Source organism: Trichomycterus rosablanca, chromosome 9, assembly GCF_030014385.1.
Source record: "Trichomycterus rosablanca isolate fTriRos1 chromosome 9, fTriRos1.hap1, whole genome shotgun sequence".
NCBI lineage: Eukaryota > Metazoa > Chordata > Actinopteri > Siluriformes > Trichomycteridae > Trichomycterus > Trichomycterus rosablanca.
This window is the reverse complement of record NC_085996.1, coordinates 39,127,845-39,153,908: the sequence shown is the minus strand read 5'-3', so window position 1 is coordinate 39,153,908 and position 26,064 is coordinate 39,127,845. Positions and strand designations below refer to the sequence as shown.

Genomic DNA, 26,064 nt, shown 5'->3' with positions numbered 1-26,064 from the left:
GTGCGCAGAAAAGGCTTCTTCTGCATTACTCTCCCATACAGCCTCTCCTTGTGCAAAGTGCGCTGAATAGTTGAACGATGCACAGTGACACCATCTGCAGCAAGATGATGTTGTAGGTCTTTGGAGCTGGTCTGTGGGTTAACTATGACTGTTCTCACCATCCTTCGCCTCTGCCTATCTGAGATTTTTCTTGGCCTGCCACTTCGGGCCTTAACTTGAACTGTGCCTGTGGTCTTCCATTTCCTCACTATGTTCCTCACAGTGGAAACTGACAGCTGAAATCTCTGAGATAGCTTTTTGTATCCTTCCCCTAAACCATGATGTTGAACAATCTTTGTTTTCAGGTCATTTGAGAGTTGTTTTGAGGCTCCCATGTTGCCACTCTTCAGAGAAGATGCAAGGAGGAGAAACACTTGCAATTGGCCACCTTAACCCTGTCTCATAATTGGATTCACCTGTGTATGTAGGTCAAGGGTCAATGAGCTTACAAAACAAATTATGTGTTCCAATAATTAGTGCTAAAGGTATTCAAATCAATAAAACGACAAGGGTGCCCAAAATTATGCACCTGCCTAATTTTGTTTAAATAATTATTGCACACTTTCTGTAAATCCTATAAACTTCATTTCACTTCTCAAATATCACTGTGTTCGTCTGCTATATGATATATTTAACTGAAATTGCTGATCCAAACAACCAATGATTTATAAAGGAAAATCATGAAAAATATCAGGGGTGCCCAAACTTTTACATACCACTGTAGATACTTTATTTATCCCGAAGGAAATTATTGACCCTCAATAGCAAATTAAGAAAAGGGTCAAATTATTGACCCTTAACCCTCAATAGCTTGGACCGTATACTGTCACAGTACTATAAGTTTCTTTTGATAAAAGTGTCTGATAAATGCTGAATATGTACACCATTCCCTAATTTTTCCATTTTGCCTCCTTTACTTGTACTCACCCTGCACGGTTTGATATGGAGATCTGTATCGCGCACAGAGAGTCGCACACGATCTCTATTATCACCCGTCACTGTGCGGCACCATCGATCAGCCAGCAGGGGTCATAACTGCAGCAGTTCTGATAAATCCCAATGAGTTGTTGCCTAGCAGTTAAGATACTGTACTAGTAATCAAAAGGTTGCTAGTTCAGGCACCACCACTGCCAGGTGGCCACTGTTGGGCCTTAAACAAGGCCCTTAACCTTCAATTGCTCAGACAGTATCCTGTCACAGTACTGTAAGCCGCTTTGGATAAAAACCTCTGCTAAATGCCAACATTACAACATCAATCTTTGGGTCCCTCTACACAGACCAATTTACATCATCCTACACTCCCGAGAAGAGGGCGTGTCTAAATCCTTAGCTCCCTTAAAATGCTCCTACTGAGGCGCTTTAATTCTGAGTGACGATCTGACTGAATGTCGAGGGAGCGTCCGACGCCTCCTCAGCGCTGAGATCAATCCCAGTCTTCTCACAAAAAACTACAAACATGGCGGACGAATCAATTCAGAGCAACCAACCGAGTTCTTTTCAATGTAAATTCATTTATTTAAAGTAAAATGGTTGTGAGATTCTGCTGGTTTGTTTAATGTAAATGTTGTCAACATAAATACAAGTACAGCCTTATAATAATACAAAATATAAACACTAAATCAGTCAGAATTAATCAGAACTACAATGTTTTGTGTTATAAAGTCGGTTTGTACGTCCTGAGGCTAACTGTGTTAGCTTAGTAAGCTAAAACTGCTGTGACATAATCGATGTATAAGTAGAGCGTCTAAATAATCTGATTATGAGCTCCGGGTCTTATTAGAATCGTCTCTACTGAGGAGCTGATCAGGTAGGTATAGGGAGCAGGGCGGGTCACTAGGTTTTCACACAGACCCTATTACGTGAACAGAGGAGACACCCTGGCTGGTCGCCACTTTATCACAGGGCAAACACACACACACACACACACACACTTAGGGTAACAGGAGATAATAAAATTGCCCTGACATTCAGATAATTCCACCTGGGGATCAAACCCAGAACCTTCTAGCTGTGAGGCGACTTTGCTTTTTTTTTGTACATAATACAGGATGCAGTGTAACAGGGTATAAGGTGGTAAAACTGCAAATGAAACCACAATATTTCTTCCAGACTGTTGTATTATAACGACGGTTTATTATCAAAATAACATCACGATTAAAAAATACACACATTTTAATAATCATCTCATTTTAAATGCATCAAAAATGCTACTTTCTCAAAGGCGACGTCTGAGTTGCAATATGAGTTCACAGATAACAAACCTAATGGTGAACATGCTCAATTTCCTTGTCGTGTGACATCCACTGTGACTGCACAGGACTGCAGGCAAGCACACAGCTCTTGGGCACCCGTAAAACTGCAGCCGTCATCGATGATTCCAGAGAGTCTCAGGACATTCGGATGGGCAGTAGGAGGCGCTGTCGCAGCAGCACAATGGCGGTGTTCCATCCAGCTGTTGAGTGTCTGGCTTGGACGATGAATTAATGAATGAATTTGAGAGTCTCAGCAGTGCTGGGCTAGCGTGGACTGCTCGCCCACTTTTAGTGAAGCTCAGTGTGTAGATTGAATTAAATATGCATATAATTTATTAATTAATGAAGTGATTTAGGATCTGTGTTTCTCTCCGTCGTCGTGCTGGTTCAGCCCCTCTCCGGCTCCCCTGCAGCACAGGAAGATGCCTTTAAACGCCTCCCGAAACGACTTCATCTTGTAAGCGTAGAGAAAGGGGTTCACGGCCGAGTTGGCGTGGGAGAGGATGATGGCGGTGAGCAGGAGGGGCAGCGGCACGTAGCACGTGGGGCACAGCAGCAGGAAGCAGTTGATGATGTGCAGCGGGATCCAGCACACCGTGAACAGGAAGAGCACCAGGAACAGCGACGTGGCCGTCTTCATTTCCTTCTTGATGTTGGCCGTGCCCTCGCTGTTGCCCTGCGCGCCCCGGTCGGCGGCGATCCGGCGCATCTGGCGCTTCACGGTGGCGAAGATCTGAGCGTAGATCAGGAACATCACCACGAGCGGCGTCAGCACGCACGCGAAGAAGTTGAAGTAGACCATGTAGGTCATCTCCACGACGTTCACGAAGAAGCAGTAGCCCGACTCGGGCGGCGTCTTGTGCCAGCCCATGAGCGGGACCAAGCCGATCAGGAAGGCCAGGACCCACGTGATCAGGATGACCAGGACGGCGTTGCGCGGCGTCATGGTGGTGTGGTAGCGGAAGGGCATGAAGATGGCCACGTAGCGCTCGACGGCCACGGCCAGCAGGCTGAAGATGGAGCTCTGCGTCAGCATGATGAGCACCGACAGCATGAGCAGGCACAGGTACAGGTTGTGCCGCGGGATGCCCATGTCGGTCAAGATGGCGCAGGGGATGGCCAGCGCGCCCACCAAGGCGTCGGCCACCGCCAGCGACACCAGGAAGTAGTTCGTGACCGTGTGGAGCTTGCGGTTCAAGCCCACGGCGGCGCAGACTAGCAGGTTTCCCACCGTGGAGAGGAAGGCGATGACCAGCTCGGCTATCATGTACGGCATGTTTACGTTCGCCAGCAGACTCGCAGGGGTCGTGGATAACGTCGTGAGCGTCGTGTTGGTCAGGGGGAGCGGCTGAGTGACCGTGGTGGTGGTGGCTCTCGTAGTGCTCGGAGAGAAGGTGCTAGAAACGGTCGCCAGCAGGCTGGTGTTTTGATAAGACGTGATGTTTAGGAAGGTGGTGTTTACGTAGAGCGCAGTGGGCCACATCGTCGTATTGGTGGTTGAGTCGTTCATTGTGAGCTGTAATTAAAGATTAACAGATTAAGGTTAGAACCGATTATTAAATGTTTACATATAAATAATAATTTTATTTGAATATTCTGTTTGCTAAACGGACTTTATCGTGACGTAAAGTGAAACACTCTTCTGAGAGCTGCAGACGTGCAGAATCAGAACACAGAAGGAAATGCTTGTGCTGTTTATTTTTTTAAGAATTTTTATTATTATTCCACAAACCATTTCAAAATACAATTAAATCTTTAGTTAAATAGGTTTCTTTGTTTTAGAATTGTGCCTAGTTTGGAATAATTGGTGCCTATCGGAGTAGTTTTAGCACCGGGTCCGTTTTACCATCATAAAATATGGAAAAAATTGGAAATTTATTAGTATTAAAGACTTTACAGAATAAAATGACCAAATGAATAAATTACCATCGTAAATGTAGCCATAAGACCCTTGATCACAATGTTCGTGAACCAAAAATAAACAGCGAACCAATCGGGCATCCCGGAGTAGAAACAAACAACATGAAATACGTCCATCATAAACATCCATACCGTGATTAGACCACACAGTCAGGCAGATTAAACCACCAGATCTCCAAAATCAGTGACCTGTACCTACTGAAGGGGGCATGTGCCCCCCAACGTGTGAGACATGCCACACGTTTGACCATCATATATATACTAAACGAATGTTGTTTTATTATAATATTAATATTATGCAGTATTATTTATCAATTGCTCTAGAAACAGCTGTTTTATATCTTACTAATGTTTACAGTTGATAACTATTCACATCTGCACTTTACACTGTTTAAAGGTATATATTAGGGCTGTCAAACGATTAAAATTTTTAATCGCGATTAATCTCAGAATTTCATATAGTTAATCGCGATTAATCGCATTAAAAAAAAAATCTGTGTAAATGTTATAGAAAACAAGGATTTTTAAGTGAAATGTTACAATTACAATGGTGAACACATTTTATGCTAAATGTACTAATGTTAAAAACTGCTGGGACAAGAGAAAACTGTAAGGGAGTTTTATTCACTCACATACTAGGCAGTAATACTATCCAGTGGTTTAATGGACGTTTCTACACGAACTGAGTGTGTTTAGACTAGGGTGGCCAGATTCATAGTAACAAAAAGGAGGACATTACACCCCAAAAAGCCGGACATCTTATTAGGAACAGGGGGACATGCTACTGCAACACACAGAATGAATCCAGAACCCATATAACAGTTTTTGACCAATTTAAGCAAGAATTATATAACAAATGACTGTTTTACTCACTAAATGTTGTGTCTTTTCATATTTAGGTCCGTTCATCGCTGCCTCAAAAGTTTACTTTTTGGCATTTTCACCGCGTTCCTGATCATGAGAGCTGAGTGATTGACTCAGGTAGCGGTGTTTACAAAACAGAGAGGGCGGGCGAAATTCAACCACCCAATCACAGACTAGCATTTAGAGGGCGGACCTTCTCCGATTGGCCAGTGGTAGCTCTATAAGGAGTCAAATGAGGCTGTTAAACCAATGAAATACAAAGCATTTGTTTCGACATGTACCTGAGCCAATGGTAAATAATATTGATCAAAAATGAAACCAGTTCACTCCAAAAGGAGGATTTTGAAGTGTCCGTCCTAGCGTTACGTGAATGGAGGACTGGCAGCTTCTTTATTATGCAAGTGCATTACTACGACACTACGACGCTCGGTAACATTATGTTAACAAACCGCAAATAAAAAACGGTGGCAAGTCCGACATTCAAACGTTTGTTCTACCAGTCAAGTCTCAACATGAACTAGAATTTGCGTTAACGGCACTAATTTTTATAATCGCGTTAAATTGAGATTGCGTTAATGCGTTATTATCGCGTTAACTTATTATCGCGTTAATAAAATATTCAAATTTTATTTGAATATTCTGTTTGCTAAACGGACTTTATCGTGACGTAAAGTGAAACACTCTTCTGAGAGCTGCAGACGTGCAGAATCAGAACACAGAAGGAAATGCTTGTGCTGTTTATTTTTTTAAGAATTTTTATTATTATTCCACAAACCATTTCAAAATACAATTAAATCTTTAGTTAAATAGGTTTCTTTGTTTTAGAATTGTGCCTAGTTTGGAATAATTGGTGCCTATCGGAGTAGTTTTAGCACCGGGTCCGTTTTACCATCATAAAATATGGAAAAAATTGGAAATTTATTAGTATTAAAGACTTTACAGAATAAAATGACCAAATGAATAAATTACCATCGTAAATGTAGCCATAAGACCCTTGATCACAATGTTCGTGAACCAAAAATAAACAGCGAACCAATCGGGCATCCCGGAGTAGAAACAAACAACATGAAATACGTCCATCATAAACATCCATACCGTGATTAGACCACACAGTCAGGCAGATTAAACCACCAGATCTCCAAAATCAGTGACCTGTACCTACTGAAGGGGGCATGTGCCCCCCAACGTGTGAGACATGCCACACGTTTGACCATCATATATATACTAAACGAATGTTGTTTTATTATAATATTAATATTATGCAGTATTATTTATCAATTGCTCTAGAAACAGCTGTTTTATATCTTACTAATGTTTACAGTTGATAACTATTCACATCTGCACTTTACACTGTTTAAAGGTATATATTAGGGCTGTCAAACGATTAAAATTTTTAATCGCGATTAATCTCAGAATTTCATATAGTTAATCGCGATTAATCGCATTAAAAAAAAAATCTGTGTAAATGTTATAGAAAACAAGGATTTTTAAGTGAAATGTTACAATTACAATGGTGAACACATTTTATGCTAAATGTACTAATGTTAAAAACTGCTGGGACAAGAGAAAACTGTAAGGGAGTTTTATTCACTCACATACTAGGCAGTAATACTATCCAGTGGTTTAATGGACGTTTCTACACGAACTGAGTGTGTTTAGACTAGGGTGGCCAGATTCATAGTAACAAAAAGGAGGACATTACACCCCAAAAAGCCGGACATCTTATTAGGAACAGGGGGACATGCTACTGCAACACACAGAATGAATCCAGAACCCATATAACAGTTTTTGACCAATTTAAGCAAGAATTATATAACAAATGACTGTTTTACTCACTAAATGTTGTGTCTTTTCATATTTAGGTCCGTTCATCGCTGCCTCAAAAGTTTACTTTTTGGCATTTTCACCGCGTTCCTGATCATGAGAGCTGAGTGATTGACTCAGGTAGCGGTGTTTACAAAACAGAGAGGGCGGGCGAAATTCAACCACCCAATCACAGACTAGCATTTAGAGGGCGGACCTTCTCCGATTGGCCAGTGGTAGCTCTATAAGGAGTCAAATGAGGCTGTTAAACCAATGAAATACAAAGCATTTGTTTCGACATGTACCTGAGCCAATGGTAAATAATATTGATCAAAAATGAAACCAGTTCACTCCAAAAGGAGGATTTTGAAGTGTCCGTCCTAGCGTTACGTGAATGGAGGACTGGCAGCTTCTTTATTATGCAAGTGCATTACTACGACACTACGACGCTCGGTAACATTATGTTAACAAACCGCAAATAAAAAACGGTGGCAAGTCCGACATTCAAACGTTTGTTCTACCAGTCAAGTCTCAACATGAACTAGAATTTGCGTTAACGGCACTAATTTTTATAATCGCGTTAAATTGAGATTGCGTTAATGCGTTATTATCGCGTTAACTTCGACAGCCCTAGTATATATACACTCACATATACACCGATCAGCTATATAGAAGCACTTTGTAGTTCTACAATTACTGACTGTAGTCCATCTGTTTCTCTGCATGCTTTGTTAGCCCCCTTTCACCCTGTTCTTCAATAATCAGGACCACCACAGAGCAGGTATTATTTAGGTGGTGGATGATTCTCAGCACTGCAGTGACACTGACGTGGTGGTGTGTTAGTGTGTGTTGTGCTGGTATGAGTGAATCACACACAGCAGCGCTGCTGGAGTTTTTATTTTATTTTTATTATTATTTTATATTTTATTTAGATTTTCAGACAAGATCAACAATGAACAAAAAAAATCCACACTATACATAAATAATACATTTAGAAAAAAGAATATTTAGTATATAAGTACGAAATATGTATTATATGGAAAAAAGGTTAAAAATAATAATAAAATAAATAGATAAATAAATAAAATATATAAATTAATAAAAAAAAAAAAAGAAAAACAGGAATTAAATTTATAAATAAATAAATAAATAAATAAATAAAATAAAATTATGGCCTCTTAAGTACATCCAAAAATGCCTTCCAAACAGAGAGATCGCCCCAGTGCAATTGCACCAGAGCACCTCAACTGTTCTAGTTGAGCAACTGTGGTCATCTCAGATAGCCATCTTTTGAAACATGGAGCCTGAGAAGATTTCCAGTCAAGAAGAATAATTTTCTTAGCTGCAACCATGCCGGTCATAAGAACCTGCTGTTGTGCTTGTGAAAGAATGGTCATTGAGTCAGAGTATCCAAAGAGTGCTAAGGCCACATTGGGATAAATGCGAACATTAAATACATCTTCTGCTGGAGTTTTTAAACACCTCACTGTCACTGCTGGACTGAGAATCGTCCACCAACCAAAACTATCCAGCCAACAGCGCCCCATGGGCGACGTCCTGTGACCACTGATGAAGGTCTAGAAGATGACCGATTCAAACAGCAGCAATAGATGAGCGATCGTCTCTGACTTTACATCTACAAGGTGGACCGACTAGGTAGGAGTGTCTAATAGAGTGGACACAGTGTTTACAAACTCCAGCAGCGCTGCTGTGTCTGATCCTGTTTTACGAGTACTGGTTCCATCATATATTGTGTCATTCTGTGGGGCCGAGCAGCTTATAGTGCTCAAAACTTTCATTATATACAGGGTGAAATTTTAATGTTTTATGTAAATTTTTGATCATACCGCCCAGCACTAATGTAAAGTAAAAAGCACACTCGAATTAAACCTTGTAAATCAACAAAACTGCATTAGAACTGTTTCAGGATCATTCAGTTAATGTTTGTTATACTCACTAAATTGGTACTGAAGCCTCACGTCCACCGTTCGATGTCGTTTCCCGTCAGTATGTAATCGGACTAATGCTTTTAGTTAATAGGTTCGGGGTTTTATCAGCGCTTTCCCCCCATTAGATTATCAGACGTCTTTTCTTCATAATTATCAGCCTGTTTCTCCTTCACCTCCTTCTATGTCTGTGTTGATCTAACTTTGCTTTATATAGCAGTTTTTCTTTCCTAATTAGGGAATTCTCCTTATTATGTTTGTGTGTGTTCTCCTCTGTGGATCATTCTGTTAGTCTCTAGAGGTGTTAATGTAGTGCGACAGGACACAATTATGGAACCGACGCGTCCATTGTTGGCCCGTGTGTGGAAGAGTGATTAAATAATGATAAATAATGATGCTCCTCTGGGTCTGAAGAACGTGTTTCAGCATGACCCTTCATTAGGTGACCCTTCATTAGGTGACCGGGCGGATCCTAATAAGCCCCGCTGTGGTTATTTACACCGGTCGTGCTATCAGGTTTGAACATCAGCTTGGTCTCCAGGTCAGAACGTGTTTTCATTTGTTTTTCACCCAGAGTTTGATCTGCTGAGAAGTGTTTTTACCAGCTTACAATCAGAGTTTTAGGTGAAATTCTGAAAACTTAAGACATTCAGCCCCGATACACCAAGAGAACACACATACACATGAAACCATAAAAGGAATTCCTACACACGGCGACACAAGGACAGTTTTAACCTCCCTCACAGCCATAAAAATGAAAATGTAAACTGAACCCAAACAATAAAGACAAGATAAAATAAGCAGATTCAGACATAATACCCATCATGCCATAAAATGACACAGATGTGTTAAACACGGTGTTAAAATCCAAACAAAGAAACAATTTCCAACCTTGAATGAATTCATTATAAGTTTACTGTTTATTTACAGGAAGAGGAAAGCGGACGAAGTTGATGGAGGCGTAGCGTCCAAGAAACAGAAGAAAGAGGAGGAGCAGGAGAAGAAAAAATTAGAAATAAAACTAAAGGTAAGAACTAAACTTTTTGTTTATATCTATATCTCCTTGTTTCTACACTCACTGTCCATTTTATCAGCTCCACTTACCATATAGAAGCACTTTGTAGTTCTACAATTACTGACTGTAGTCCATCTGTTTCTCTACATGCTTTGTTACCCCCTTTCACGCTGTTCTTCAATGGTCAGGACCCCCCACAGAGCAGGTATTATTTAGGTGGTGGATCATTCTCAGCACTGCAGTGACACTGACATGGTGGTGGTGTGTTAGTGTGTGTTGTGCTGGTATGAGTGGATCAGACACAGCAGCGCTGCTGGAGTTTTTAAACACCTCACTGTCACTGCTGGACTGAGAATTGTCCACCAACCAAAAACATCCAGCCAACAGCGCCCTGTGGGCAGCGTCCTGTGACCACTGATGAAGGTCTAGAAGATGAGCGACTCAAGCAGCAGCAATAGATGAGCGATCGTCTCTGACTTTACATCTACAAGGTGGACCGACTAGGTAGGAGTGTCTAATAGAGTGGACAGTGAGTGGACACGGTATTTAAAAACTCCAGCAGCGCCGCTGTGTCTGATCCACTCATACCAGCACAACACACACTAACACACCACCACCATGTCGGTGTCACTGCAGTGCTGAGAATCATCCACCACCTAAATAATACCTGCTCTGTGGTGGTCCTGTGGGGGTCCTGACCATTGAAGAACAGCATGAAAGGGGGGTAACAAATCATGCAGAGAAACAGATGCACTACAGTCAGTAATTGTAGAACTAAAAGTGGAGCTGACTTGTATATATACACACATTTTTCTGGGTGCTCGGGGGGCACAGAGATCTATTATACTTGCCCACCACCAGTGAGATCCAGGTTTAAATCTCAGCTGTGCTATTGGCTGTCTGAGTCACAGTACTGTTAGTCGCTTTGGATAAAGGTGTCTAGATTCGTTTTATGTTAGAGCGCCACCCAGAGTTCAAACAGTTCACGCTGTTTTTTTAAAACCTTATTAATAGCGGGACGAGTTTAATTTTATTTAAAAAAATACCTCACGAGCCGTTTCTAGTATGGCTGTAAATGATGTATTTAATCGTTTTAAGGAAATAATGCGTATGACACTGTTTTGTTTAAATTACAGGAGCAGAGCCAGTTGATTTGGGGAATTAAAGACAAGCTGAAGAAATTCTGTTCGACCAACGACATGAAAGAGCTTCTTATCGCTAACGACCAGGACGTCCCGTCTGGAGAATCGAACGTAAGATCACGGCGCTGAAATAAAACACTGTGCTTTAATAAATGCCTCGTGGTTCTTTTTATTTTGACCCAGACTTGCTTTTATCTCTTTGATTGACAGGTCTTGGACCGTCTGTCGGACTGCATGACTTTCGGATCGTTGAAGCCCTGCGAGACCTGCTTTGGTCAGCTGGTGTTTAAGAGCGACGCCTACTACTGCACCGGAGACATCTCGGCCTGGACCAAGTGTGTGTACAAGACTCAGACGCCCAACCGTAAGGACTGGGTCACTCCTCAGGTCAGGTCACGTCCTCAACCGTCTGCAACTTGTTCTTTATATTCTGGTTTCATTTTATGTCATCCTACACTCCCGAGTAGAGGGCATGTCTAAATTCTCAGATCCCTTAAAATACTCCTATTAAGGCGCCTTAATTCTGGTCTTAGGGTCTGTCTGAAAACCTGCTTCAGGAGAGAGGATTCTAATAAGGTACTCGTAAGGACGATTATTTAGACGCTCTTCTTAGACAGAGAAAACACAGATTACGTCCTCACAGTTACTTACTAAGCTAACACAGTTAGCCTCAGGATGTACAAACCTGCTGGCGCGCCAGCTAAAGTTTACAAATAAGCGACACTTGTATAATTACATCTTTTATACAGATTAAACTTCAATGAGTATTTATGTACAGTAGACATAAATTTATGTTTTTTTTCCCCATAAGAAATAATGTAAACAGAATTAATCCGTGCCAGACCTCCCAAACCCCCCTTACTCCTAACCTAACCTCTCTAATGTCTTAAATGCTCTTTTTGTTATAAATACACGTATATTCTCCCTTAAATCCTAAATATAGAATAGATAATACTGTAATCAACAATAATAAACAATACACAGTAGTACTGTACATAAACACACATCACATTTCATACACCATAATACATTTCCTTCTTTTTATATAAAATGTATCTACCAGAAACAACAATAACTCTCATATTTCTCTATTATTTCCTTCTTTATTTCAGTAGTGTTGTATTTTGTAGGTGTAATTGCACTAAAGAAAGAATACTTTACTGAGCCGATTTCCTTCTTCTCGCTCACTCACTGTCCCCTCTGTCTGATACACAGTGACACCTACTGGCAGGAGTAATTATACAACAACAAATGTAATGTTTCTCAGCTCTGCACTCTCTCTGCACCTTATTTGGGGACATTTTAATATTGAAAACACAGGAAAAACACCTTTCGCTGTGCGAATGTTCACTATATATATATAATATATATATATATAGATATATAGATAGATAGATAGAGAGAGAGAGAGAGAGAGAGAGAGAGACGCTTATTTGTGACGGCACGTGTTGCATGAATTTCGGTTCGTAATCCGAAATTTGTTCATACGTTAAGTTTGTTCATACAAAAGATTGTTCGTAACTCAAGGGTCGACTGTACATTTAAAAAGAACTTCGTTAGTTGCTCCGCATTCCCTTTGTCTGCCACGTTTTGTAGTTTTTGGTGAAAAGTCGTGCCACACTGAATGCTGGGATTGCCGTCAGTGCTGAGGAGGCGTCGGACGCTCCCTCGTCATTCAGTCAGATCATCACTCAGAATCGAGGCGCCTCAGTAGGAGCATTTTAAGGGAATCTATGAATTTAGGCACGCCCTCTTCTCAGTAGTGTAGGATGGGTGTAGAGAGAGGGCACCTACGGGGACTACGATTGCCTCGTCCGAGGGTGGGAGCGCCGGAGGGGATTCCTCTTTTTTCATACTGCTGCAGTTACGACCTCTGCTGGCTGGTCGTTGGTGCTGCACAGACACGGGGGATAATGGGGATCAGTGCGTGACTCTCCGTGCTTGATACGGATCAAGTAGTTGTAGCCTAGCAGTTAAGGTACTGGACTAATAATCAGAAGGTTGCTGGTTCCAGCCCCACCACTGCCTTGTTTCTGTGCCCTGTGGGGGGGCATCCTCAAGCGGAAGGTGGAGGAGCGCAAGGTGTCATCATGGAGGAGTGGAAGAGGATTCCAGTAGTATCCTGTGCAGCTCTAATGAATTCCATGCCCAAGAGGGTTAAGGCAGTGCTAGATAATAGTGGTGGTCACACAAAATATTGACACTTTGGGCACAATACTGCACTACTAATCAGAAGGTTGCCGGTTCCAGCCCCACCACTGCCTGGTTGCTACTGTTGGGCCCTTGAGCAAGACCCTTAACCCCCAATTGCTCAGGTTGTATATTGTAACAGTACTTTAAGTCGCTTTGGATAAAGGCGTCTGCTAAATGAGTGGAAGAAAAATGCAATCTGGTAATTGGATATGACTAAATTGGGAGAACAATTAACAAACATCACAGTTCTTGACTTTTCAGGTGTCAGGCATGTCTCAGAATGTCCTCTCATCATGTTCTTTATCCTTCAGGAGTTTCATGAGATTTCCTTCCTGAAGAAGTTCAAGTTCAAGCGTCAGGATCGCATGTTCCCCAAAGAGCCTCCTGCTGCCCCCGCTGCCCCCGCCGTCTCCACCGCTACCACCAGTACCTCCAGTTCCAACGTCCACACTGACCTCCCTGAGGAAGTGTCTGCAGGTCTGAGTCTTACCCACAACACACTCACACTCACATACACTCAGTACAGTTCCATCAGGATGTCAGGACATCTAGGATTATGAGATATCAGATCGATGGCACCAACTGTGGTGGTAAACTAACCCCAGGGGCAGTGTAAAACCGGCATTGTCTGCATGGGTTTCCTCCAGGAGGTCCGGTTTCCTTCCACAGTCCAAAGACGTGCAGTCAGGTTAACTGGAGATACTAGAAATTGCCCAAGTGTTCACGTATGTGTTTGATTTACTGCCGACCTGACCGGGGTGTTTCCTGCCTTTTGCTCGATGAATCAGACCCACTGCAACCCTGACCAGGATGAAGCGGTGGTAAAACAGATCATGAATGAATTGCTGTGACATTTGTGCTGCTGTGTGTGCAGATAAGCCTCTGACCGGGCTGAAGGTACTGTCCGTGGGAAAGCTGAGCAAGAACAAAGACGAACTGAAGGCTGTGGTGGAGGAGCTGGGAGGAAAAATCACCAGCACCGCTAACAAAGCCACCTTCTGCATCAGCTCCACCAGTGAGTAATCGAGAGTGTGTGTGTGTGTGTGTGTGTGTGTGTGTGTGTGTGTGTGTGCTCACTAACACCGTCTCTGTTCCTGTCCCGTTCCAGAGGAAGTCGAGAAGATGAGCAAGAAGATGGAGGAGGTTCGAGACGCCGGCGTGCGGGTCGTCTCCGAGGACTTCCTCACCGATATTAAGTCCTCGGGAAAGGGCCCCAGGGAGCTCATCGCCCTGCACGGAATCTCACCCTGGGGGGCAGAGGTTAAGGTCGAGGCCCAGTCCTCGTCTGCTGCAGCGAAGTCCACCGGAGGCTCGTCAAAGAGCGCCAGCAAAGTCAAAGAGGAAGATGGTTAGAGTCTTATTAGTTGTTTTTTATCACTTTTGTTTGCTAGACAGCCAACGATAATCCAGATACAGCAGGACCTTGTAACTCAACGTCCCTTAAAGAAATTACCCTGAAATTTAACGTGTTCAGACTTAAAAAAAAAAAGTATTTATTTCGTTTAAATTAACAACGAACAGCCTCTTGGCTTGAGCGGTGCGGTAAATCGTCATCAAATTGCGAATGCTTAATTATTACTTATTATTATTGATTATTACTGCTCATAAGTCCTCTCCACTAATTAAATTCCTCCTCGTCATTTTAGTACAATAAGTCTATATAAAAACACTGAAAAACAATTGAAAAACAGGTAAAAGTCAATATAAAAATACAATAAAATCTGCACTTTTTTACAGTGGTACTTTAAAACTCAACGTCAGTCAGTTCTGGGAGAGGTGTTGAGTTTAAAAGACGTTGACCTAACGTATACAAAGCACCCACATAAACCTTTCCTGCCGTGAATGTAACTCACAAGAGTAAACACGGCGTAAAAAAGACAGACAGACAGACAGACAGACAGACAGACAGACAGACAGACAGACAGACAGACAGACAGACAGACAGACAGACAGAGACAGACAGACAGACAGACAGACAGACAGACAGACAGACAGATAGATAGACAGATAGATAGATAGATAGATAGATAGATAGATAGATAGACAGATAGACAGACAGACAGACAGATAGATAGATAGATGAGGTTGTTTTTGACACTTATACACTGAAAATAACACGCATCTAATATAAAAAAGTGAAAAATCAATTATAAAAATACAATAAAAGTTGCACTTTAATTTTACTTCTTTATTGTTTCCTTACGCTTGTTAATGTGGAGATGCTTGATCTGGACACACGCGAGACAGATGAGATAATTGATCTTGGAACGCTGTATTCCTTACCAAGTTCAGTACCGGCGACTGTGCTGTTATTTCCTATGAAGTGTGGCGGCGGTGCACAAAACTTATCGTGACTTATTGTAGTAAAACAGCGAGTGAGGAATTTCATTAGTGTAGAACTTATGAGCAGTAATAATGAAAAGAAGTTTAGTGCTTCCTGTCTCCTTCTTTTACTACATTAAACCACGTTAAGCTTTATTTTCAACCAGAAGCGTTTTAGACTCTGGGAGAAGCCGATTCTGATTCTCATGATTTCTCAGAAGCTGGAGCTGTAACACAAGTTTAAATTGAAACAGGGAGGAGAATCCAGATAAACACAGATACATGTGGAGCTGTAACCCTGGATCTGACGCTTATTCCACACTGATGCAGATTCAGCTCAGATTCACGAGTTTTAAAGATTCCGAGTTTAGGGGACGTCGAGTTACAAAGTACCGCTGTATATACATTGAAAATATGAATAATTTATTACATTATGCACTTATATTGCATGTAAATGTAGATATGAGTAATATATGACCTACTATTGTAATCCCTGATAGCTGCTGGAATGAAAACAAACTAACAGCCTAGTGTTACTGCTCACCTGAGAAATGTGATACGGCTGTAGACAGACAGACCACTTTATTAATCCCAAAGGGAAAGTCAAGCACTACATGTCATTAATGTTACTGCAAAATCAAAATGTGTGCATTCTGTTTTTCTCTTCACTTTTACAGGTGGTAGTAAGGCGAAGAAGATGAAGCTGACTGTTAAAGGTGGAGCGGCGGTCGACCCAGATTCAGGTTAGACCCAGACCTCTCAATTTTCCTCCCAATCTAGTCATTTCTAATTACCTGAGGGAGGTCACAACCATCACCCCTGAGAAACCCAAGTTTTCTAGTTCATTTTTCTTTACCCCCTTTTCTGATCGTTGCTGAGTTTGGTTGATTTATTAAGGATTAAAGACTGTGCTCCTTCCTGTCTTTACTGACGCTTCGTTTCTGTTCAGGGTTGGAGGATTGTGCTCATGTGTTGGATCAGAACGGTAAGATCTACAGCGCCACGCTGGGCCTGGTGGACATCGTTCGGGGCACCAACTCCTACTACAAACTGCAGCTTCTGGAGGACGACGTCCAAAAACGGTAACCAACCCTGATATATTATAAAGGTTTTTATCTTTTATTATTAACAGGGATGTAAAGGAATCGTTTCTGTTTTTTTCTTTTAGGTACTGGGTGTTCAGGTCGTGGGGCAGAGTGGGCACCACTATCGGAGGAAACAAACTGGATAAGTTTTATGACAAGAACTCGGCCATGGACAACTTCCGCACCCTGTATGAAGAGAAGACGGGAAACAGCTGGACCTCCAGCAGCTTTACTAAATATCCAAATAAGTTTTATCCGCTCGAGATTGATTATGGACAGGTACTTATCACAGTTTCATCTTACTGCTTTAAAATGTTGTTTTATACAGTGGTAGGAATTCTGTGCACCTTTATAAGCAGTTCGGGTCAATACATAGTGTATTACAGTACTTAAAGATTGAAATAAACTCACCTGATCTGTCTCTGTGCAGGATGAGGAGGCGGTGAAGAAGCTTACAGCCAGCACCGGCTCCAAGTCTCACCTCGCCAAGCCAGTGCAGGAGCTCATCAGAACGATCTTCGATGTGGAGAGCATGAAAAAAGCCATGGTGGAGTTTGAGGTGGGTTCACTGTTCTAATGATTTATTAATAAGCAGCTTTTAATTTTCCTTTTAGGTCAATAGAGCAAATAATTTGTATTTACCAGCATGGAACTATAATCCACCTAGGGCTGTGACTGTGTGGATCCACAGTGTGGGGGGATATGTAAGAAAGCACCGTGTTTGCCCAAAAAAAAAAAAAAAGATAAAAATGCATGAAGCAGAAAAAAAGGACAGATAGACTGATAGATAGACGGACGGACGGACGGACGGATAGATAGATAGACAGATGGACAGATAGATAGATGGACAGATAGATAGATAGATAGATAGATAGATAGATAGACGGACGGACGGACGGACGGACAGACAGATAGATAGATAGATAGATAGATAGATAGATAGATAGATAGATAGATAGATAGATAGATAGACAGATGGACAGATAGATAGATAGACGGACAGATAGATGGACGGACAGATAGATAGACAGACAGATAGATAGACAGACAGACAGATAGATGGACAGATGGATGGACGGATTGAAAGACAGACAGACAGATAGATAGACAGATGGACAGATAGATAGATAGACAGACAGATAGATAGATAGACAGACAGACAGACAGACAGATAGATAGATAGATAGATGGACGGATAGACAGACAGACAGACAGATACAGACAGATAGATAGATACACAGATGGATAGATAGATACACAGATAGACGGACAGATAGACGGACAGATAGATACAGACAGACAGATAGATGGATACACAGATGGACGGATAGATGGATACACAGATGGACGGATAGATGGATAGATAGATACACAGATAGATAGATAGACAGATAGACGGACAGATAGATAGATTATAGATAGTGTGAGAATTTTTTTTTAAATTTACACTAGAAGTATTAATACATAATCAGTTAATACTTAGAGAATGTAGATATGCTTAGGACATGATTGCCAGTAGTCATATTCCAATATTCCAAGAATACTGCTTCAGTAGAATGTTACTGACCTGGTGTACGTGATTAGAAGTGTTTCAATTGCATTGTATGATGTCCAAAACCCAGTTCCTGTGTTCCAGCTAAGAAATCTCTGTTAACAGTGGAATCTTCCTCTGTCCTACAAGGTCACTGACAGGAGTATATAAGGGTGTTTATTTTTTCATGTGTTATCACATTCGCAGAGTCTCTGTGTGTAAGATTCTATAGGACCCTCAGTCCTTGGCTACCACCCACCACTCCTGCTTGGGGAGTCTGTGCTTTCTATCATGGGAAAAGGTGTTCTGATGCAAAACGGACATAGCCGATCATATATATTTTATATATAAAGAGCTGATCTAATCATAATGATGCACAGCTTTCTCATTTATTATTGCTTTGATAAACAGCCAAGTATTTAATAAAAATTATATTCACAATTAAACATTCAGTTATGTAGAATACCGACCACATTCCCATTCTCGATCAAGCCAGTCGTTGTCCTTACAGGTGTGAGATTCGAACACTCGACTTTGAGATGTCAGCTCTGGTGTGCTAGCATGTTCTGTTTTTGGTGCAGATCTTCAATCTGTGTTCAGTATAAAAGTATTTAATTAAGCTGAATAACAAGAGAGGGGGGAATTAACCTAAATTAATAAACCTTTTTTTTCCAAGTTCTTTTTTTGTTGTGCCATCATTGACCAGCGATTGTTTTGTTTTCCTCCTGTGACAGATCGACCTACAGAAGATGCCTCTGGGGAAGCTGAGTAAGAGGCAGATCCAGAGCGCTTATTCTCTTCTGACTGAAGTCCAGCAGGTCAGTGAGTCTCTAGTGTTGAGATATATGTGCGTTTCATTCAGTTCTAATATTTATGTGCAGTTTATGTGCAGCAAACGGGTAGAACTGGGCCTGCAAATCAAATAGCGTGTCAACTTAATGTAAATCTGTGTAGACTTTAGACATAGTAACTGTGCATCAGACCAAAACCCAAACAGGAATACATCTTTATCAATGTTTTACTATGTTTTGAAGTCTTGATTAATACTCAGGGAGAATAATACACAAAATGTATATAAAAAACTTTATATTACAGGTATGTGCCGTAACGTTTACATTACATTCTGTGAAACAGGATGTTGACTGAAATGGATGTTAAGCAGATTTTACCATAGTCACAGTCTTTTTAGGCTGTACTACAATAGGGCAAGATGCCTTTAGTGGGTAGCCTCACAGCAAGAAAATCCTGGGTTTAATTCCTAGGTGCTGCGGTCTGGCCTTTTTGTTTGAAGTTTTCTTACTTTTAGTTTAAATGCTGATAAAAACATTAGTGGAACGCTACCATCTACACAGCAGCCCTAACGACTTTTTTATTTATTTATGAAGGTTCATAATAATTCTAGAAAATACAATAATGTATGAAAATCGCGTCACGGACCATTTTTGAGCCTTTTCCTGTTATCACCGGTCGGCCGGACGCCATCTAGCGGGCATATGGCAGTGGCAGTGCCTGCAGCAGACACGTTTCTTCCAGGGTGGGATGACCGGACTATGTGGGTGGGGTCTTTAAACACTGTATAAGGACCTGATTAGCAGATAGAGAGGCGCCTGTGCAGAGTGATGGGTGAACAAGGGTTCCGCTAAAGGCTGCAAAGGCGGGATATAGGAGGAGGTGTGAGCAGCAATATACAGTACACACCTTGACTGCAATCAGGGATCCACCAGCAGCGGAAGACAGATTGAATACGATAAATCGGGAGAAAATGCAGAAATAAATAGGAGAAAAAAACCCATAAGAATCTGTTATAGTTATTAAGTAAAATAAGGTAAAAAGGAGTTTAGTACAGTACTATCATACATCAGTCAGAGCTCCAAAATCAAGACAGATTTTTATTTCCTATTAATATTTATCATCATTTGGACGGTAAACAGTGCATACTTGTATTTACCGCTTCTTTATCTCTCCACACCAGGCTGTGTCTGATAACGCAGCAGAGGCTCTGATTCTGGATCTGTCCAATCGCTTCTACACTCTCATCCCGCACGACTTCGGCATGAAGAAACCTCCGCTGTTAAGTAATCTGGACTACATTCAGGTGAGTTTAAGGTTGTGGCGAGGGTCTTAGTGTTGAAGTTGCATAAAGATGATCAGGAAATGTGTAGGACTACATTTAAACTCTCATTTAATGTGTTTATAAGGTGAAATCCATATTTATTAGGTACACCTATCTGCTGTACATTCATTGGATTGTTTAAAAGATACCTACCATACAGATGACAATTGGAGTCGAGTGGCTTGAACTTCTGGGTTATCAACTGAAAGGTTGTCGGTTTAAATCCCGTCTCCGCCTTGCATCCCTTGTTTGGCCCCTAAGACCTTTAACCCTCTCGGCTCCAGGGGTGCTGTACAGTCGGTGTCTTCACGCTGTATGTGGAAAAAGCACTTTATTGTAATTTACACGTATGATTGTACCGTGTATATATGACGGATAAAGGCGTTCCATTAGATTATCGTTATGGCATAGTGTTTTGTACTTGTAGAAGTGTGTAGGTGCAGCAGTGTTGTTGGGATTTTAAACACCCCACTGTCAATGCTGGGAGGAGAATGGTGCTTCATCCAAAAGTGTAAAGCCGACAGCGTTTATGGCCAGCGCCCTGTGATCAGAAAGTGTCCACAGATTAAAGACTGTAGAGTAAAATTAACACACAATGCATAGAAAAAAGAAAATGGCTCTTGTCTCTAACTGTATACCTACGAACGGTGCTAACAGGGTATGACAGGGTCTGTGTCCCTGTGTAAATGGTATTTAACAATTCCAACAACACTGCTGCACCTGATGCACTTATAACAGGACAACTCACACTACCATGTTAGTGTCATTGCAGTGCTTTGAATGGTCCGGCTCAAAACCAGCATTATACGAATACGAATCCTTTATTGGCATTGCACATTGTACTTGTACACTTGCACAACGAAATTGGAATACAACAACCGCCCCCCTCGGTGCAAGAAAAAAACAGCAAACAATAAAAGTACTATATACAAATATAAATATAAAAATATAAAACAGCTCTCAAACAAAACAGAAGCAGAACCGAAGCTATTGCACATGTCCTATTCAGATTCAATTAGAAGTTGCACATGTCCCATTACGTGAAACTAGGTCAGGGGGGGTACAAAGATCACAATCTATTTTACTTATTTCTCAAATGTAAATTGTTGTTTCTAGGATTTTCTTCCAGACCCTTTAAAGTTGAGATTCTGCTTATGGACTGTTGCTAAAGTTTAGAAACCAAGTTTATTAAATGTAAAGAACAATTTAACGGTTGTGTATCTGTGCTCTGGTATCACGCAGGCTAAAGTTCAGATGTTGGACAACTTGCTGGACATCGAGGTGGCCTACAGTCTGCTGCGTGGTGGCGCTGAAGATAACAAGAAAGATCCCATCGACATCAACTACGAGAAACTCAAAACCAAGATTGAGGTACATTTAAGCGTGCTCTTTACTTCCGATTGATTTTTGCCTGTGAAGCTCTGGAGTGTGGGATTTTCACTATTGACTATGTGGATGATTTGTGTGCAGGTGGTGGATAAAGCGTCGGAGGAAGCTCAGGTGATCCTGCAGTATGTGAAGAACACACACGCTGCTACTCACAACAATTACACACTGGAGGTGGAAGAGGTAAGAAAAGCTTCCTGGAGTATAAAGCAGCGGTCATACGACTCAAAAATAGCACGGGATCTTGGGCCGTGGGTTGGCGTAAGGGTCTAGTATACTGTTCCACCATCTCGAGTTCACATCTCAGCTGTGCTATCGACCTGGAGGTGTAGAACAGGCACGGTTGGTCACGTCTGAGGGAATTAGGTAGACGGGATTTATCATCACTGCTGCAAATGCGACCTCTGCTGGCTGGTTGAGGCACCCGCGGGAGTGGTGGATGCTTCACGTAAAGCATAGTGTGTCTCTCCATATTCAGTATTGCTCTCTTTAACACAAGTGCACTTGCACTTTTGCAATTTAGTCATATCCAATTACCCGATTGCATTACTCTCCCTCTGTACTGCTGACCGAGGAGAGCCCTGACTACGACGTGCTCCTTACGACAGGTGTGCACGCTTTTTCACCTGCACAATGTGGGTTCATATGGAGGGAGAGTCTCTGTGCAGCACCACAGATCAGCCAGCAGAGGTCGCAGTTGCATCAGTTATGAGCCAATCATTGTCCGTATAGGCACTTGAAGCTCTTTATAAAGAATATGTTATCATCATTATTATTATTCATCCCAGCATCTTGTCCGAGGTCCCTGACCATATAGAGTCCAGTCAAATTTAGCAAACTTTAACACCCTAATATGTTCCCTGTTCTCCCTACATTTTCAGATCTTTAAAATCGACAGGGAGGGTGAGTACCAGCACTACCGACCCTTCAAAGAGTTGCCCAACCGTCAGCTGCTGTGGCACGGCTCTCGCACCACCAACTACGCTGGTATTCTGTCCCAGGGTCTGCGTATCGCTCCTCCTGAGGCTCCAGTGGTACGTACTTATACTTTAACTTCACCCAAATGCTTTGCAAATCAGTGCTGTATTTTATTCACATTATTCCTACTGTTCTAGTATTAAATAAGCAGTGAAGACTTACTCTGTAATACCTCTTCTATATTATTAGTTACTATTATATTGATATTTTCTTGTGCTTTATAGACAGGTTATATGTTCGGCAAAGGTGTTTACTTTGCTGACATGGTGTCTAAGAGTGCCAACTACTGCCACACGTCCCAGTCTGATCCCGTAGGCCTCATTCTGTTAGGAGAAGTCGCTCTGGGACACATGTAAGTCATTTAGCATTTAAATTTGCATTGAATTTATTTAATAAATCACTTGAAGTCATGTGTAATGCCTTATAATATTTCTTTAAAGGCACGAGCTGAAGAAGGCCTCGCACATTACAAAACTCCCGAAGGGAAAACACAGTGTGAAAGGTAAAGTTCACATCCCACACATCAAACCGGGCTAGTGTTCTTCAAACGAAGGTGTGGAGCATTTTCTGATTTTCTCTTTTCTAGGTGTGGGAAGGACCGCTCCTGAGCCCAGTGCCACCGTCTCTCTTAATGGGGTGGACGTTCCCTTGGGCAAAGGCTCCAACACGAACATTGATGATACGAGTCTGCTGTATAACGAGTATCCTTTCAATATTTTCAGCGCTGTTTTGGGTTTATTTTTTTCAAATTTTCATGCATTTCAATGCATGATGGCATTTCAAACGCTGTATACGACAGTGGAGACCTCGGACGCTTTCACATGAGAGCCTCAACTTGAGCGGTAAAACAGCATCAGCGTGTGAATCTGAGCTGAATCTGCATCAGTGTGGAATAACCCTCAGATCCAGGGTTACAGCTCCACATGTATCTGTGTTTATCTGGATTTTTCTTTCTGTTTCACTTTTAAACTTGTTACAGCTCCAGCTTCTGAGAAATGGTGAGAATCAGAATCAGCTTCTCCCAGAGATAAAAATAAAGCTTAACGTGGTTTAATGTAGTAAAAGAAGGAGACAGGAGCACTAAACTTCTCTTCATTATTACTGCTCATAAGTTCCTCCACTAATCACATTCCTCACTCGCTGTTTTACTACAATAAGTCACGGTGAGTTTTGTTCGTACAGCCTGAGTTGTTTTTACAGTGTCATATCAAACAGTTCGTCTCATGGGAGGCTCTTTGAAAGGGTCTAAAGGTTCAGACTCGGTTCTAAATCTACACACATCAATATCAGTTAATTAACATTCACATTTTCAGCATTTAGTGAATGCTGTTATCCAAAGTGACTTACAGTAGTGTGACAGTATTCTGTTTAAGCAATTGAGGGTTAAGGTCCTTGCTCAAGGGCCCAACAGTGGCAACCTGGCAGTGGTGGGGTTTGAACCAGCAACCTTTTGATTACTAGTCCAGTATCTTAACCACTAGGCTACAACTGCCCTTTAATTTGCAAAAACAGTTTCTACTATGGAGATCAGTTAGCGGTAACTCAAGTTCAAGCCCCACCACTGCAGACTTGCCACTGTTGGGCCCCTAAGCAAGGCCCTTAACTCTCAGTTGCTAAAATTGTGTTCAGTCATAGTTGTAAGTTGCTTAATACCATAAATGTGAATGTAAAACATGACTTGACGACAGCACACTGCTCACTATTTGGTCAGTAAAATAGCCCCGTAACCAAAATAACTCCTGGTAAGGACAAACGTTGGTAGACTTGGATATTTTGTCTCATCAGATGATGCACCTAAATCTAATATTTTTATATCATTAAATAGTTATTTTGTACAGTTACTGTATATAATTTATTGATCTATAAGCCACATTTGAACACTGCATATTTTTAGTGAATTTATGCCGTAAGGTAAGTGTTATACACCTGTTATATGCAATATGATTATATGATATTATTATAATTCTTATAATTCTTTCGCTTTTATACAGATGGAAATGTGTTACTGCCCTTGACTTTAATTCCTCCAGATATATCGTGTATGATGTTTCTCAGGTGAATCTAAAATACCTGCTGAAACTTCGCTTCAATTACCAAACGTCTCTGTGGTGAGAAGCCTGAGGAGTCCTGGGTCACGACGCCACTGTTTGCTCACCGTCATACAGAAATAAACAACAACGAAACTAAACAGATTATAATTCAGCCATTTTATCAGCTCTATAGTTCATTTATTCAGTTCTACCTGCTGCAGTTTCTCGTTCTGTTGCGCTGCTTATAGGGGAATACAGAAACGCTCTGCGTAAGATGATAAGACATGTTGTACGATTTCGATTTGGGTATTTTAACACCCTGATTCAATTCGCTGGTGAAGATCTTTGCTGCTGCCGAGAATGTAAGGTAAAATCGCCTCATGTTATTTTTTTAGGATGTTTGACATTTGTACAATTAGTTTCGCATCTTTTATCAATGCGAAGTCTGATAACTGTTCTGTTTTGTGGGTTTTTTTTTTCTAAAGACAGACATATACTGTACAGTTTTAGTAATGAAATGTTTCTTGTATGTTTGCGTTTACTGCTTATAACACTTCTGCTAGTGTTTTAGTTATTAGTTAGGAAGATTAAAAAAAAGTCTGTGTTCTGTAGAGAGTTGCTCTTTATTACTATATAAATTGTAAAATGCTTCCATTTTCAAACTGTTTTAAAAAAGAAGTAACACACCACGGCAGAATAATCACTGATTGTAACAGGTGAAATGTTGATCTGCTTTTTTACCATTTGAACCCTGAATAAAACCACAGCTTTGGTCGGTCACGTTCCTTTGATTTATAAAGGATTTAATTAATCAAATACTCTACAATATACAGTCTTTACAGCGGGGGTTCCCAATACGTCGATTGTGATCTACCAGTCGACGGCACAGTGCACGCTGGTAGATCGCGCCTCATTCAAACAGGTCAATGTGATTGACATGAAATGAGCCCACTCTTTCTTTAATTTGCTGTTTGTTACCATAGCTACGCCTCATCCCGCCTAAAGCGCCGCTAATCTAGAAAGTTTTCATTCATCAGTAGCCAGTTTGCACCATTTTAAAATTTTTCCTTCTGTAACCTGCACTGTTTGTGAAGATGAGGCGCAACCGAGCACAAAGAAACCAGAAACGATTCGATTGGGGCAGGAACACTGCTGGACAATTTTGGAACTGAGGAAAAATATCCAAACATGAGAAAATGTGCCACATATTTACCAGCATTTTTGGATCGACCTACTGTGTGAATCAGACTTTTTCAACATGAAAATAGTTAAGGCTAAAACTCGGTCCACACTTACTGATGAACACTTGGAAGCTGCTTGAGAATCGGTATCAGCAGCTCCTGTCCAGATACATAAACCTGACCGACACCCTTCAGTGTAAATCATCAGAATAAGATCAGTGATTTTTCAGTCACTTGCTCTGTTAAAGCTGAATATCAATATAT

The 26,064-nt window shown here is 41.3% G+C and overlaps 2 protein-coding genes across 2 annotated transcripts in view; one reads left to right on the top strand and one right to left on the bottom strand.

Moving 5' to 3' along the window:
• The window catches only part of parp1 (poly (ADP-ribose) polymerase 1), a 30,302-nt gene extending 4,911 nt beyond the window's left edge, over window positions 1–25,391 (top strand). The window contains exons 5-23 of the mRNA XM_063001472.1: window positions 9,755–9,851; window positions 10,976–11,092; window positions 11,192–11,368; window positions 13,486–13,651; window positions 14,049–14,189; window positions 14,283–14,522; window positions 16,174–16,239; window positions 16,446–16,578; window positions 16,665–16,860; window positions 17,012–17,140; window positions 18,847–18,930; window positions 20,085–20,207; window positions 21,468–21,596; window positions 21,696–21,794; window positions 22,493–22,645; window positions 22,814–22,941; window positions 23,030–23,091; window positions 23,176–23,290; window positions 24,620–25,391. Coding sequence (XP_062857542.1) covers window positions 9,755–9,851; window positions 10,976–11,092; window positions 11,192–11,368; window positions 13,486–13,651; window positions 14,049–14,189; window positions 14,283–14,522; window positions 16,174–16,239; window positions 16,446–16,578; window positions 16,665–16,860; window positions 17,012–17,140; window positions 18,847–18,930; window positions 20,085–20,207; window positions 21,468–21,596; window positions 21,696–21,794; window positions 22,493–22,645; window positions 22,814–22,941; window positions 23,030–23,091; window positions 23,176–23,290; window positions 24,620–24,701 — 2,437 coding nt within the window. The 3' untranslated portion in view covers window positions 24,702–25,391. The remainder of the gene's footprint in view (window positions 1–9,754; window positions 9,852–10,975; window positions 11,093–11,191; window positions 11,369–13,485; window positions 13,652–14,048; window positions 14,190–14,282; window positions 14,523–16,173; window positions 16,240–16,445; window positions 16,579–16,664; window positions 16,861–17,011; window positions 17,141–18,846; window positions 18,931–20,084; window positions 20,208–21,467; window positions 21,597–21,695; window positions 21,795–22,492; window positions 22,646–22,813; window positions 22,942–23,029; window positions 23,092–23,175; window positions 23,291–24,619) is intronic.
• On the bottom strand, window positions 2,644–3,801 carry LOC134320183 (adenosine receptor A1-like). Its single transcript, XM_063001503.1, has one exon. The coding sequence runs from the start codon at window positions 3,799–3,801 to the stop codon at window positions 2,644–2,646; it is 1,158 nt and encodes a 385-aa protein (XP_062857573.1).
• Window positions 25,392–26,064: the final 673 nt, after the last annotated feature.

Excerpts from the sequence above, each read along its gene's own strand:
- LOC134320183 (XM_063001503.1), bottom strand. The coding sequence starts at position 3,801 with ATGAACGACTCAACCACCAATACGACGATGTGGCCCACTGCGCTCTAC.